Below are 13291 nucleotides of genomic sequence, written 5' to 3'. Positions count from 1 at the left end.
GCCCAGTCAGCAAAGTCTGTGAGATTCTTATCTCCAGTTAACCACCAAAAAGCCAGATATGGAGTTGTAGCTCAAGTGGTAGAAGGCTAGCCTTGAGAAAAGAAAAAGGAAAAAAGCTTAGGGATAGGGTCCACGCCAGTTCAAACACCAAGACCCGCACAAAAAATAAAAAATAATATATAGTTACATATATATCTTTTCAAATATCCTGTTGTTTCCCCACAGCTGCGGCCGTCGCTCCCCACATGCACAGAGCTTTGGCCACCGTGCCATGCCCTTTAGAAGCCCTGCAAACATTCCTTTGGTGTCTGGATTAGCAAAGTCTAACAGAAACCTGAGGCCCACCACTAGGACACCCATGATTTCTGCATGTCAGAGAAGTGTTTTCACAGCCCTGAGCTCCTGACAGGTCTGCAGCTCACATGACCGACTGATGTCTGCCACCATTTATGGAGTCAGGGCTCTGAAGGCGCCTAGAAAATGTTGTTCAGGTCCTGCATCTCCGCTTCCCAACTCTAAAACCAATACGGTCACCAAATACCTTTTCACTTGCCCGTGTGGAAGACATTCAGCTTTGACACATGAAAGTTATTAGATTGGTCTACTGCCTTGAAAATAGTATTTATTTTTTGTAAACTCAAGGATTTGCTTGAACTTTCCAAAATAATTAGTTTTATAACACCCCATCCCCCACAATTTTAGTTAGCAAAGTAACACCTCCTGCTTCTCACTGACATTGACATCAGTGCTTCTGACTTAATGGCATCTCTGATCCAAGCATTCTTTGCAAATAAATGCTGGAGAGAACATTGAGTTCCCTGGGTGCCGATTTCTCGGTGATCAATGTCACAAATGGGCACCTCCGATTTAGCTCATCTGGGACCTGGTCTCCACTAGGTGCAGGTGGGCCGTATAGAGGACTCAGAGGTCACTCAATTAAATTCCCTGGAGGGTCGCTTAATTTGACTCCCAGAAGGAGCTGCTATTTATCAATGCCAGTCTCTAGGGGGACTGGTTGAGAAAGGTTCATTGGCTTGTCTGGAGTAACCACTCCTGGTCCAGGATTTTTCTCCTCCCTCCCGTTCCTTACCAAAAACCCAGTAACTAATTTAAAGCAAAAACACTCATTTTATTATTACCAACATGAAGCAGATCCTAAATTGCTCAAAATAAGCCAAAAAGAGAGACTTAAAGAAATACATACATACATACACACATATATATAGCTTAAACACATAAATGTAAGCAAAAAGGAGAAGTTTCTGGACTGTTTTCTAATATTATATATATAGTCTATTATATATTATAACATTGGAAATCAGGCTCAAGGGTGCATCTAACCAAATTCAAAAATATATTTGGGACAAAAGTCTGCAGGCCAGTTGCAAAACTGAAGCATTTTGAAGACTGTCCAGACAGCCTTCAGTGAGGTTTTCTAGGTTTGGGCCAGAGCAGAAAGTGGAGCCTCGTGGTTGATGGGTCGTTAGTGTGATGGAGAGAAAGCAGGTGCAGGGAACAGGCAGAAGCAAATGGCCTTGCTGTATCCTCAAAGCAAATACCCACATTAAAGAAGTGAAAACTATCTTCCTGAAGTGAGACCCGCCCCCCCCCGCCCCCTGCCAAGCACAGGCATGACCCCTCGGCCTTTTGTCTCCGGACACATGGGAAGATTTATTCTATAAGCTACTTGCAGGTTATTCACCCGCCTCATGCCTGCGACTTCTCTGCTCACTCTCGTACCCGCAGAAGTGCAATCCCATCAATAGGTGCCATTGTCCCCCACAGACTCGCTGTCAGCAAGTTGGAAAAGTTGCCTTGTAAAGCATCAGGGGACTTATCTTATAAAACCCCACAGCAGGACTGAGATCAATCAACTCTACTGTAACTTTCTTATACTGTAAAGACTGTATCATAGTTGATGGATATTTGCAACATATCCAAAACACAGGAGTAAAAAGACTGGGGACAGAGGGGCAGGGGAATAAGGCTCTTCCCTTCATCACCTCTTCAAATAGCTAGCAGGGATGTCTTGTCCCCAAATTAGCAGCATGGAAGAGTGAAGCCTCCGATGGCTCCTGGGTGGGGCGGGACTGATGCGGTGACCACCCACGGAGCCACTCGAGCTCAAACTCACATTCCTGATTTCAAAATGTGCCTTCGCACCAGGCGCTTGTAAGCCCAGCTACTCAGGAGGCTGAAATCTGAGGACAGAAGTTCAAAGCCAGCCGAGGAGGAAAGCCCTTGAGACTCAATTCCAATTAATCACCAGAAAACCAGAAGTGGTACTATGGCTCAAAGTGGTAAAGTGCTAGCCTTGAGCTGAAGAGCTGAGGGATAGCACCCAGGCCCAGAATTCAAGCCCCACAACCAACAAAAAAAAAAAAAAAGAATCAGGATGGCTGTCTGCTTGGGGGGAGGAGGAGATGGACAACATACAGCATTTAGTATAACATAGATATTACAAAGATCAGCCAGTTTCCTTAAGCAGAGAAGAACTGCTATGTGCTCTGTCCTACAAACCGTTTCCTACACATGCATTCTCCTCTTCACTCTAATGCTGGACTACTGATCTAGCACACACAGCTCCCGGTCCCTTACACCCACTAGAGATCCACAGGCAACTTTGGCTGCTAAAATATACAAATCAGTATCAAATTCGATCATCCCAAACTACACTGTTAAATAAAAGTCAGATTAAGTGGCATTCTGTGGCACAGGAGACTCCCCCAAGACCTCGAGTCTGGCTGGCAGGGACAGAGGGGCTGCTTTCCCAATTCTTCTTTGGACTTTCAACTCCACTAGCTCACCCTTCTCCGTTCTTCACTTCCCTCCTCACTTCAGTCCATTTTCATTCATCTCTGTCTCTTGGTTATCCTAACCTTGTATTTTTTGTTGAGCAAAGCTGGGAACTGAACCACATTGGTTTGTGTACTTAAAAGGTTGGCTATATAAGGGGCTGGGAAGAAAATTTAGTTTAAACTGGAGTCAAGAAATCCCAAGCCACAGAAAAAAATAATTCAGGGGGCGCGGGAAGGAGGTTGAGAGAAACTGGATAACACGGGGTCACTTCACTGTGCGTCGGTACTGGTTGGGGGTTTTCTCCTCTGGTGACTCTGTCAGTTAAGGCAGAGACTTTAACACATGCCAAGGGACAGATTCCAGCTTTTTCAATTGTCAGGTTGATAAATGGCTAAGGAGCAGGCAGAAGATGACGGGGCTAGAAGAAACAAAGGGGAGAGGGTGACAAAAATTTTCTTCTTTCTTTTTCACCCCTCCCCTCTACCACCCGTTTCAGAACAGCTCTCTACACACCATATGCATCGCCACTTACTGTGACGAATAGGAATAATGTACATTTCGTAATGCTGATCTCCTGGGCAATTTGAAATACTTATACACACTATCTAAAAATATTTATCGCTCCAGGACCATTTCTTACAAGAAAGGAATACCTTGAAGATGTTTTTATAAGAAAAAGAAAAAAAAAAAAGCAAAAAAGCAAATCTGCCCTTTCTCCCACCCTGTTCCAACTATCGACTAATCCTCTCAGATGCTTTCCCTTGCCGAATGCTTGTTTTACGTGCAGTTTAAGACGGTGTTTAAAATTTTCAACATTCCTTCTACAAGTGTGTTCCTATTTCAACAAAGCGGGTTTGAAGTGATGTTAGAAACCAGAACAGATGTTAGAAATTCCATCTTCCTTCTAGAAAAGGACCAAATATGACTGGGAGGTAATATCCCTCTCTCCGCCACCCCCGCTTTTTTTTTTTTTTTAAAGAAAATTCTTGTCTTCTTCCCCTGATTCTGGATATAATTGTCTTCATGCCCAAAGTGGGTTGACACCACAAAGAATTTACCTGCATATCACCCCCTAAGAGTTCCATGAAGATCCTTCCAAGCACAAGATGTCTATAAAATGGTCTGCAATCAGAGTAGCTATGTTTAACATTTTGTTTTCTATTCTGCATCAGGGAACTGCTTAGCTCTACAAGTACAGCGAGCAGGCAGTCTAATTCTGTGATGGCAGAACACTAGAAACAAAAAATGAAAGCTGGGTTTACAACTTAACATACCACCCAAACTCACATACCAGTGACTCTGGCAATCAAATGCTAAACCAAAGCTTCTAATTTGCTTGTCTATAAAAACATTATCTGGAAAGAAAAAGTCATCTCTACTCAAGTTGAAGATATAATATGAGGTCTCATATGAGTTCATCAGGAATATCTTGCTACAAATGAAACCATGCAGGAAAATCACCTATGTGATTTGCTTCACGAAAAGGTATGTGTATTTGGTTAATTTTCACCACCCTGTTAACATTTCACACAGAACTGAGTGATTCTTTTTTGATTCTGATGAGCATTTTAAAATCTGCAATCTAAAATTTAGATGTCTGATGTTCATCAAAGCTATTAAATAACTTCTTATAATCAAGGGTTGTGTTTGAATCTAAAGTACACAAGTCAAATAAAAAAATTCAGCAAGATAATCCAAATGTCTGAGGAAAGAAAAAAAATTGTTTGAGGGGAGCTGTCTCTCAGCTCTTCAGCTCAAGCCTAGCACTCTACCACTTGAGCCACAGCACCACTTCTGGCTTTTTCTGCTTAAGTGGTGCTGAAGAGTGGAACCCAGGGCCTCATGCATGCAAGGCACACACTCTGCCACTGAGCCACCTTCCCAGCCCCAAGAAATTCTTTTAGTCACTAACAAACACCAATGTTTTCTTCCTTCCACTAAGATGAAAATATGTATATCTTTTAAGTCCTCAGATTACTCTGAGTTTCCTAACTCTCCCCTACCCCCACCGAGTCTTTCTCTTATGATGCTGTTTATATTTCTTGTCACCCAAGCAATTTAAGTGATGCTTTATTTTATATAGGAAGAAGTGTACATTGGCCCACTTGTGGAATGCACATTTCAAGCAACAACAACAAAAAAATCTTTCAAGGTATTAGCTCTGATCTGGTTGATAATCCTTACAAGTAATTCGATACTGATGGGGACAGACAAGAGCAGAAAAGGTATTTGTGATCCTTAACTGATGCAAAAAAACACAGTGACAAGAAAACTACACCTACTTGAGTAGAACAAAAGTCCTCCACAGACATTAACTTAAAATGCAATGTACGGAGACCCTGGAAAAACAGCCTGATTCTTTACCAGTGCACCTCATGTGTTGAGCTACTTAAATGGAGCTACTTAAATGGCAGTTGTCTTAGAACCAGCATATAAAGCTCCTGAACAAGAGTCAGGTTTTACTACGATCATTACCATGGTTTTATCAAAGTCATTGACTTCACCCAAAATGAAAACCATTACTAATAAAAATCAATAAACATGGACCTTAAGACACAAGAAGATTCTTGTCATCCTTAAATGCTATACCACGTTCAGATTGATTCCATCGTTTTGAAAGAGTTCTCTTCTTACAAACTATATAATGACCTCATCAGAATAACAACCAAAGAATTAGAGGTTCCCTAATAATATTTGATATATGTTTCTCTACAGAAGAATTTCATCCACAGGTTTAGTCTCCTAATCAAAGATAGACAACTCAGCTTACTGCCAACAAGGAGCTCCCCACTACATTCTCTCAAACATAGCTAATACAAACAGCACCTCATAACTACATAAAAATGGTTGCTCGGATTAAATTATGCAAACGTAGTTCCAAAATAACCTGCTCAAGTTTCAGCGCATTAAAGATGGACTTGCCGTGTTGCGCCAGGTTCCAGCGGAATTTCAGTGGGGACCGTGGGGAGCCCAAACCCCAAATTATCCTTATAAAAAAGTCTCTGAAACCCAAGCGCTCGAACATCAAATCCCACGGGCACATTCAGTGGCCCTGGCTCTGTCCCTGAACAGCATCTATCAGCCATGCAAAGCAAGGCCATGGGTCGCGTCTTCAGGTCTCCATGCTGGCCTGCGAGCAGAAGGGGCCATCTTTGAAAAGTTCAGTTTTCATTTTTAAAATAAAACATCTCAGAGGAGGAGTCTTCAAAATGGGAGATATGTTGATAGCATATATTGTTTAACATATGAAGCAATTAAAACATATTTTAAATGATAGATTACTACAAAGTGGTATTTATTTTCTAAACAGCAATATTTGTGACCAAATGCCCATCTACAAAGATTTTTCTGTAAAGATAAAGCTTCTAGTTTTTTCTACTTAAAACCAAATGATAGAAAAGCACAGAGTGATTACTATACCAAAGTAATATCTATAAGTTTAGCATGCAGTCTACTATCAAGGATCAAAATACTTGGCTTTGAGAGAAATACAACAGACATGTCCAAATTAATAATTGTTCAGATCTGATTTCTTCATAAATAAGCTTTACACTAAAATGGTTTTTCTGTTGGTTTATGTTAAAGACTTAAGAGAAATTCTAATTCATTACCCAAACTGTCAGTCATATTTCCTATCAGCTGAAATAATTTGCACAACAGGAAAAAGAATGACAACACAAAATATTTTCATTTCCAAATAGTTGGAAATTGTTAAGTAGTTAAAAGTGACATAAAATGTCAAATATTAAAGCAAAACCTTTACAAAACAGAACTTTCATATTCCACCAGCCCATAGATAGGGAACCATTTTGTTCTGAAATATGAAACCAGCCTGATTGATACCAAACTTAAATGTTCACTCTCTTTCTGTTACGTAACTCGGTCTGCAAAAACCAAAATATGGAACTGCGATTTACTTCCATTTACACCCCCTCCCCCAGTGAGTATTCCTCTTGCTACATTTTAACACGTTGACATAAATCCCGCATCCATGCGGGCAGCCCCGCCGGGCCCTGGAGCAGAGCTGCCTGCGCCTTCCCATAGGGTCGCGCGATCACTTGTTACCTCTGCCACTCTTCTTGCGCTCGTTTTGTAGGGTTTTATCACAAGTGGATCTAACCTCGTGGAAAATAAAGATCCTTCCAACATACCCACAGCCTAGGCCTTCAACGTTCCAAACAAAACCACGATTTCTCTGTGATACTCAAAAAAAAAAAAAAAAAGCCAAAAGAGCTCCCGGGCCCCAGCTGAGCAGCCGGCCCTACCTTGCCCTGAAAAAGCAATAAAAATTCACACTCCAAGTCAAACCCTCCACCCGGAGTCCCACGATGGGAACTGGGAACGTGAACGCACAACTGTCGAGCGGCCCAGCGGCCCGGCGCGCTTCGCTAGGGCCTTGCGGCAGAGTCTGCATCCTTGAGAGCCACGCAGAACGTGCTGCTCACGAGCCATCGTCCTCCTCCCTTTTCACCCCGGAGTCGCAGGTCCATGGCTCCAGGAAAGGCGGTGTCGCGGCTCGTGACAGCCTTTCCCTTGCACACCCTCACACGCGCGCGCACACTCACGCGCCACTCCATACGTCCCAGCGCCTTTTGGAGGACCAGAAAGATGAAATAACCGTCTCTGGGTCACCACCCTCCCCCCCAAAACTGAGCGATCTGAGGTCAACAGGGCCGGCCAGTCACCTCCCCGAAGACACTAGAAGCCTAAGGAAACACAAAATCATTTCTCCCAAGGAACTTCTCCCCAAACAGCCAGCGTGCCACCAGGTCAAGAAAACTTTAAACGCAAGGGGGCGAATGAAGTTCAGCGGAGACGAGATGAAGCTACAGAGGGGGTGCTTCGGGGTGTACCCCAAGGCGCTCGCCCCCAGCCCCCCGCCCCCTTCTCCCTCCTCTTACTTTTGGATGATCTGGGGAAGGCCGGCCTGGGGCGGGGGCGGCGGGGCCGGCGGCGGCTGCTGCATCCCCCGTGGGCCCTGGGGCGCCGGGGGCGCCTGGGCACCGGCGACCACGCAGGCATCTCTGTCGGGCTGCTCGGGACCGCTGGGGTCCGCGTCCTGGCTCATGGCTGCGGCCAGCACCATGCGGGGCGAGATCGGCCCGAGCTCGCGGCGACGCAGCGCGCGGGAGGGGCGCTCCCGGGGCACCGGCGCTCACTGGCCGGGGTCCCCGTGCCCAGTCCCCTTGTCCTTCTCGGTGGCGCGGGGAGGAGACGCGAGGGGCGGGGAGGAGGCAGTCCCGGCGGCGCCGCCTCCTCCGCCTCCAGCCGCGCGCGCCGGGCCGGCCTGGCCGAGCGGGGGCGGGGGACCGGGGACAGGGGGCGTTTCCCGGGCCGCGGGCGCTGCTCGGTGGCCCCGGGGCGCGCTGCCGGCCGATTCCCGGCACCGTAAGCCGGGGGCGGGGGGTGGGGAGGGTCGCGGCGTGCGCCCCCTCCGCCGCCGGGCGCCCTCAGGGTCCTGAGCCCGAGCGCTGGGCGCACCGCGTGAGCGGGCGAAACGTACGCCGGCCAGAGGCCGCTCGCCGCCCGGTCGCTTCTTCCCGGAGCCCGGAGGCCTCCCGCCGGCCCCCGGGGACGGAGCGCCGGGCCTCGTGCGGCTCGGGCCGAGCCGGGCGGACTGCGCGCACCCCGGGCGTCCGAGCCATCGCCGAGGCGAAGCACGTCGGTCTGGGCATCTTCCCGCGCTACTCTAGCATTTGAAGGGACCAGACCCCAGAATGGAAAAGCGGGGCCCCGATCGTCCTTTCGAGCGGCGAGACTGGTAACTTCAAGCCTCAGCTGGCCAGGCCCGAGGGCCCTCCAGGGGGCAGCTCCAGCCGCTCGCTTCAGGGGCCCCCAGAAGCGGCCTGTGGAGCCGCCCTGGGTTCCTTCTTTTTTTTCCTCCACTGCGAGCTCAGAGTCCCCACTAAGCATACGTCGTGTTCGTGTCACTGGAAATACAAAGGGTGGAAAAATAAAAGCGTTTGCCCGCTCGGTGCCTTCGCCGTCTCCGCTCTGTTCATTGCCCCCGGGGCCACGTGCGCCCGGCCCTCCACCTGCTCACCCGGCTCCCGGCTGTGCGCGCTGACCCCCAGCGCGCCTTTGAAGGTCGACGAGACGCCGCGGGTGCGGGGAGTGGAGGGGGACTGAGCGGGGGAGGCGGGAGAAGCACCTGGTCCAACAGAAATGAACAGCAGCTGGGCGAAGATCAGGGACCTGGCTGCTCAGGAGCTCCTCTCCCCGTGTAAGTGCTGGCTCCTGCAGCCCAGAAAGCGGAGCAAAAGTGTACCTGCCTGAGTGTGTGTGTGATGGGAGCCAGGGCGCGTGCCAAACTGCTTAGAGTTTGTTCAAGTACCGGCTCGGCCTCCCCACCCCCACCCCCGGTCTTCCTCCCACAACCACTGGAGAGAAAAATTCTGGAGATGGATTGAGATGTGGTAACGAATGAAATTCTCTAAACAATGGATTTCTTCTCTCCAGGGGTTGCCCCTAACTTTTCTTGGGAAACTAGGGTACCTGCCTGCGCCTCCCTTCATTTCTGGCGTCTACCTGGGTATCTGCGTGGAGATCGCAGGCTCCCTCTCTCTCCTTCCTCCTTCCCTCACTTTTGTTCTCCTTGTATTCATAAAGATTGAATTATCGAAGCTCACAAAATCGAGACTCACAAACACACACAGAAACCTAGATTGGCTAGAATACATGACGAATGAAGAGGCTCTAGTCAAAAAGAGTCAGTCTAAAGTATCTGTCATCTTTAGTTTCTGTGCCTAAATTCCCTGTCATCCTTAAAAACGCATCTTCTATCCCTACTCCCACCTCAGCCTTTCTTGATGAAAAGGAATTACTGAAATCACATTGCAAGATTAAGATTTTTCCAGTGGAAATCTCCATCTGAGAGTCTCTGGAAACCCCCGTGGGAAGGGCTTCATAATCACAAACACAGACCTGAGGATGCATTCAGACTCTGCCTTCACCAAATTCTAAGTCAGTTGGGAGAGGTGAGCCTTGAAACTTGGGGAAGAGGAATATTTGTTTCTTGTATATTGGGTAGAGGAAGTGTTCATTGTGACAGTTGTGAACATAACTGTATATTCTAGAAGCCGATGAGAACAAGAGATTAAAATTTTCAGATTATGTAAATGTAGCTTTCCACATAAAAATTATATTAGCATATGTACTAGCCTATATGATCAATTAAGAAATAAGGAGGTAATGGAGGTATTCACCAGGCTTTTCTTTTATCCTTTCTGTAAACTTGAAATTTATTAAAACAAAACTAGAGAAAAAGGAATGGCCCATAGGTGTTTTCAGCAATCCTATTTTGTAATTACAGCTTAATATAGTTGCATGTCATGTGAGATGTGAATTGGAGCAGATTTGAAGGGAACCTCTCCCCTTCAACACTGCAGTAAAAACGTAAGGCAAGTGGATGTTCAGATCTCCACATGTGTTTCAGGATGGCAGAGACCAAGTATTTCTAGTTCACAAATAAAAAATTATGTGTGTTAAACAGTACTAGTGTATGTGTGGGGGGGGTGTTTGGTTTTTAAAAATTTTTTTCACTTCTTTTCCAGGAGAATCATGGGAAAGCATAAAGACACCCCTAGCAGGTTGCAGCCCCGCTTTTGCCTGTCCGGTGCCTTCCCCAGCCCCCCAAGGGTGTTCTTCGCTGTGACTGGATGAAGAGAAAGGCTGAGTCACCCAGTGCACAGCTGAAGTGTGACTGCCAGGAAGGCTGCTAGCTCTATGTGTTCTAGTCTGCAGAGCACCCTGGCCTTCCTTGACCTGCAGTGATCAGCCAGTGTAGGCCCTTTTTCTTAGGCATTTCTCATCAAATGTTGTTTTTGTTTTGTTTTGTTTTTGCCAGTCCTTGAATTCAGGGCCTGGGCACTGTCCTTGAACTTCCTTTGCTCAAGGCTATCCCTCTACCACTTGAGCCACAGCGCCACTTCTGGCTTTTTCTGTGTATGTGGTATGAGGAATCAAACCTAGGGCTTCATACATGCTATACAAGCACTCTACCACTAAGCCACATTCCCAGCCCTCTTTTCCTTTATTACAGTAAAGAAGAATCTACTGCTAAGTGGTAGGTGTTAAGTACTATGAACATAGTAAGCCCATGAGGTAGCTACCATTTCTGTGTTTTTGTACTGAGGAAACTGAGTCTCAGACAACCATAAGAATTTGCTCAAGCTCATCTCACTTTGAAGGAGCAGACACAGGCTCAAGGTAGGACAGTCCGTCCCAAAGTTCACCCACCCCTCCCTCTATGGCTCAGCAGCCACAGAGCCAGAATCTCACCTTCCTCTTTTGGTTGAGATTCTGACTGCACCTTCCAGCAACTGTAAGACACCACCTGCACTGTGATTCAGTTTTGCCACTCAGGTCAGTAAGGGAAATCAGTAATAAGAAAGCATGCAGAAATGAAGCATCCTGGAGGGAGATGGTAGGAAAGAATAGAAAAAAAGGACACATGCTTTTATTATTCTAGGGTCATTCTCAAACTTGCTGGGATTCTGGCTCTGTTTTATAACATTAATGAATGTTTGCTGGACTCCAGGAACTGGTTCTAGAGGTGTTTTTTATTTCTCTCTCTCTCTCTCTCTCTCTCTCTCTCTCTCTCTCTCTCTCTCTCTCTCTCTCTCTCTCTCTCTCTCTCTCTGTGTGTGTGTGTGTGTGTGTGTGTGTGTGTGTGTGCTTTATTTCACTCAATACCACTACATTGCAGACAGAGAAATTTGAAGAACCCATGCAAGGTTACTGGGTGTTTCAACAGCAGAGAGAATGTTTAGTCCCTGTTCTGAGTCACTATGAAGATCACTCTTCTACTCAAACATTGCCTACCTTTCAGAATAATTGTGAGCATCCCCCTGCAGGTAAAGCCATCTCAGGCACCATGCTCTTCCATCATGCAGTCTGCATGCTAGCGGACTGCAAAGCTCAATGATACCTAGAACTCCTGAAACCCTGAGTCAGAGACTGTCTCATATAGTCGCTGGAACCACTCTGGAAGTGAATTGGAATTGTCTATTAAAAGTACAAGGAAAGCCGAGCGCTGGTAGCTCTCGCCTGTAATCCTAGCTACTCAGGAGGCTGAGATCTGAGGATCGCGGTTCAAAGCCAGCCCGGGCAGGAGAGACCGTGAGACTCCTATCTCCAATAAACCACCAGAAAACCGGAAGTGGCGCTGTAGCTCAAGTGGTAGAGCGCTCGCCTTGAGCTGAAGAGCTGAAGGACAGCGCCCAGGCCCAGAGTTCAAGCCCCACGACCGACAAAAAAAAAAAAAAAAAAAAAAGTACAAGGAGCCTGGTGCCAGTGGGCTTGTGCCTGTAATGCCAGCTTCTCAGAAGGCTGAGATCCAAAGGATGGTGGTTCAAGGCAGGCTGGGCAGAAAAGTCCACTAGAGTCTGTCTCCAAAATAGCCAACAAAAATCAGAGCTAGAAGAGTGATTCAAATGGTAGATCACCAATCAAGCAAGCAAATTGAAGAAGTACAAGGTTGTAAGTTCAAACCTTGAGCAGTATTGAAAAAAAATTGCCACAAGGGAAATGGCTTAGCAGTGACTCTTCTAGGAATCTAGCCTATGGCCTTACTTGCAGCAATAATCAAAGTGCATCGTGTAAGGGAGTTAATAATAGCAAAAACTAGAAATAAAGCCATGAGGAGCAACTTGCATAAAGATGGTCCCAATTTACAAAGGAATACAACTTAACTCTCAAAATGGAACAAGTAGATCTCTATTCACTGCACTGGAGAGGTTTCCTAGAGATATTATTATATCTGGAAAAAGGGTAGATAAGGTAACAGCACAGTAGTGTGGCTAAATTTGCATTAAAAACAAAGAGTAGGGCTAGGAATGTAGCCTAGTAGTGGAGTGCTTGCCTAGCATGCATGAAGCATGCATGAAGCCCTGGGTTCAATTCCTTAGTACTTCATAAGGAGAAAAAGCCAGAAGTGGCATTGTGGCTCAAGTTTATAAGAGTGTTAGCCTTGAGCCTTGTAGCCTTGGGACAGTGCCCAGGCCCTGAATTCAAGCCCCAGGACTGGCAAACAAAAAACAAACCAAAACAAAAACAACAAAGAGTATAGACAGTTCCTGGAAAAATAATGTAATTAATGTAAAAATTATGCAGCAATTAATGTAAAAAGTATGCAAGTAATTAATTTCAATATTAAGTGCTTCTAGAAATTGGAAGAAGAAACTTTTCCTCTTATATCAGTTGCATATTTGATATAAAATGTAATGAAGTACATACTGGTTTAAATTTTTACTATGAACATTGTTCTTTTATTAACTAGTGACAGTAAAACTTGATGATTCATTTTCAACTCATAATTGTTAACAATTAGTACATAAGCAGGACATTTATTTATATTTGTTTATGTCTGTATGTATGTATTTATTTTGTGCTGGTCCTAGAGATTAAACTCAGAGCTTGGGCACTGCTCTCTACCACTTGTGTCACAGCTCTATTTCTGGCTTTTGTGGAATTTTATTAGAGATAAGAGTCT

General features: G+C 45.9%; 1 protein-coding gene across 5 annotated transcripts in view; it reads right to left on the bottom strand.

Moving 5' to 3' along the window:
• Rbm20 (RNA binding motif protein 20) overlaps positions 1 to 7977 on the bottom strand; it is a 193929-nt gene extending 185952 nt beyond the window's left edge. For all 5 annotated transcript variants that reach the window (XM_069987967.1, XM_069987966.1, XM_069987968.1 and 2 more), the window contains exon 1: positions 7701 to 7977. In XM_069987967.1, the coding sequence (XP_069844068.1) occupies positions 7701 to 7885 (185 nt within the window). In that variant the 5' untranslated portion in view covers positions 7886 to 7977. The remainder of the gene's footprint in view (positions 1 to 7700) is intronic.
• Positions 7978 to 13291: the final 5314 nt, after the last annotated feature.

The sequence above is a fragment of the Dipodomys merriami genome, unplaced genomic scaffold (genome assembly GCF_024711535.1).
Source record: "Dipodomys merriami isolate MVZ:Mamm:240054 unplaced genomic scaffold, mDipMer1.0.p SCAF_35, whole genome shotgun sequence".
In the NCBI taxonomy this organism is placed as follows: Eukaryota; Metazoa; Chordata; class Mammalia; order Rodentia; family Heteromyidae; genus Dipodomys; species Dipodomys merriami.
The sequence above is the reverse complement of the archived record's forward strand: the minus strand, read 5'-3'. Positions and strand labels throughout refer to the sequence as shown.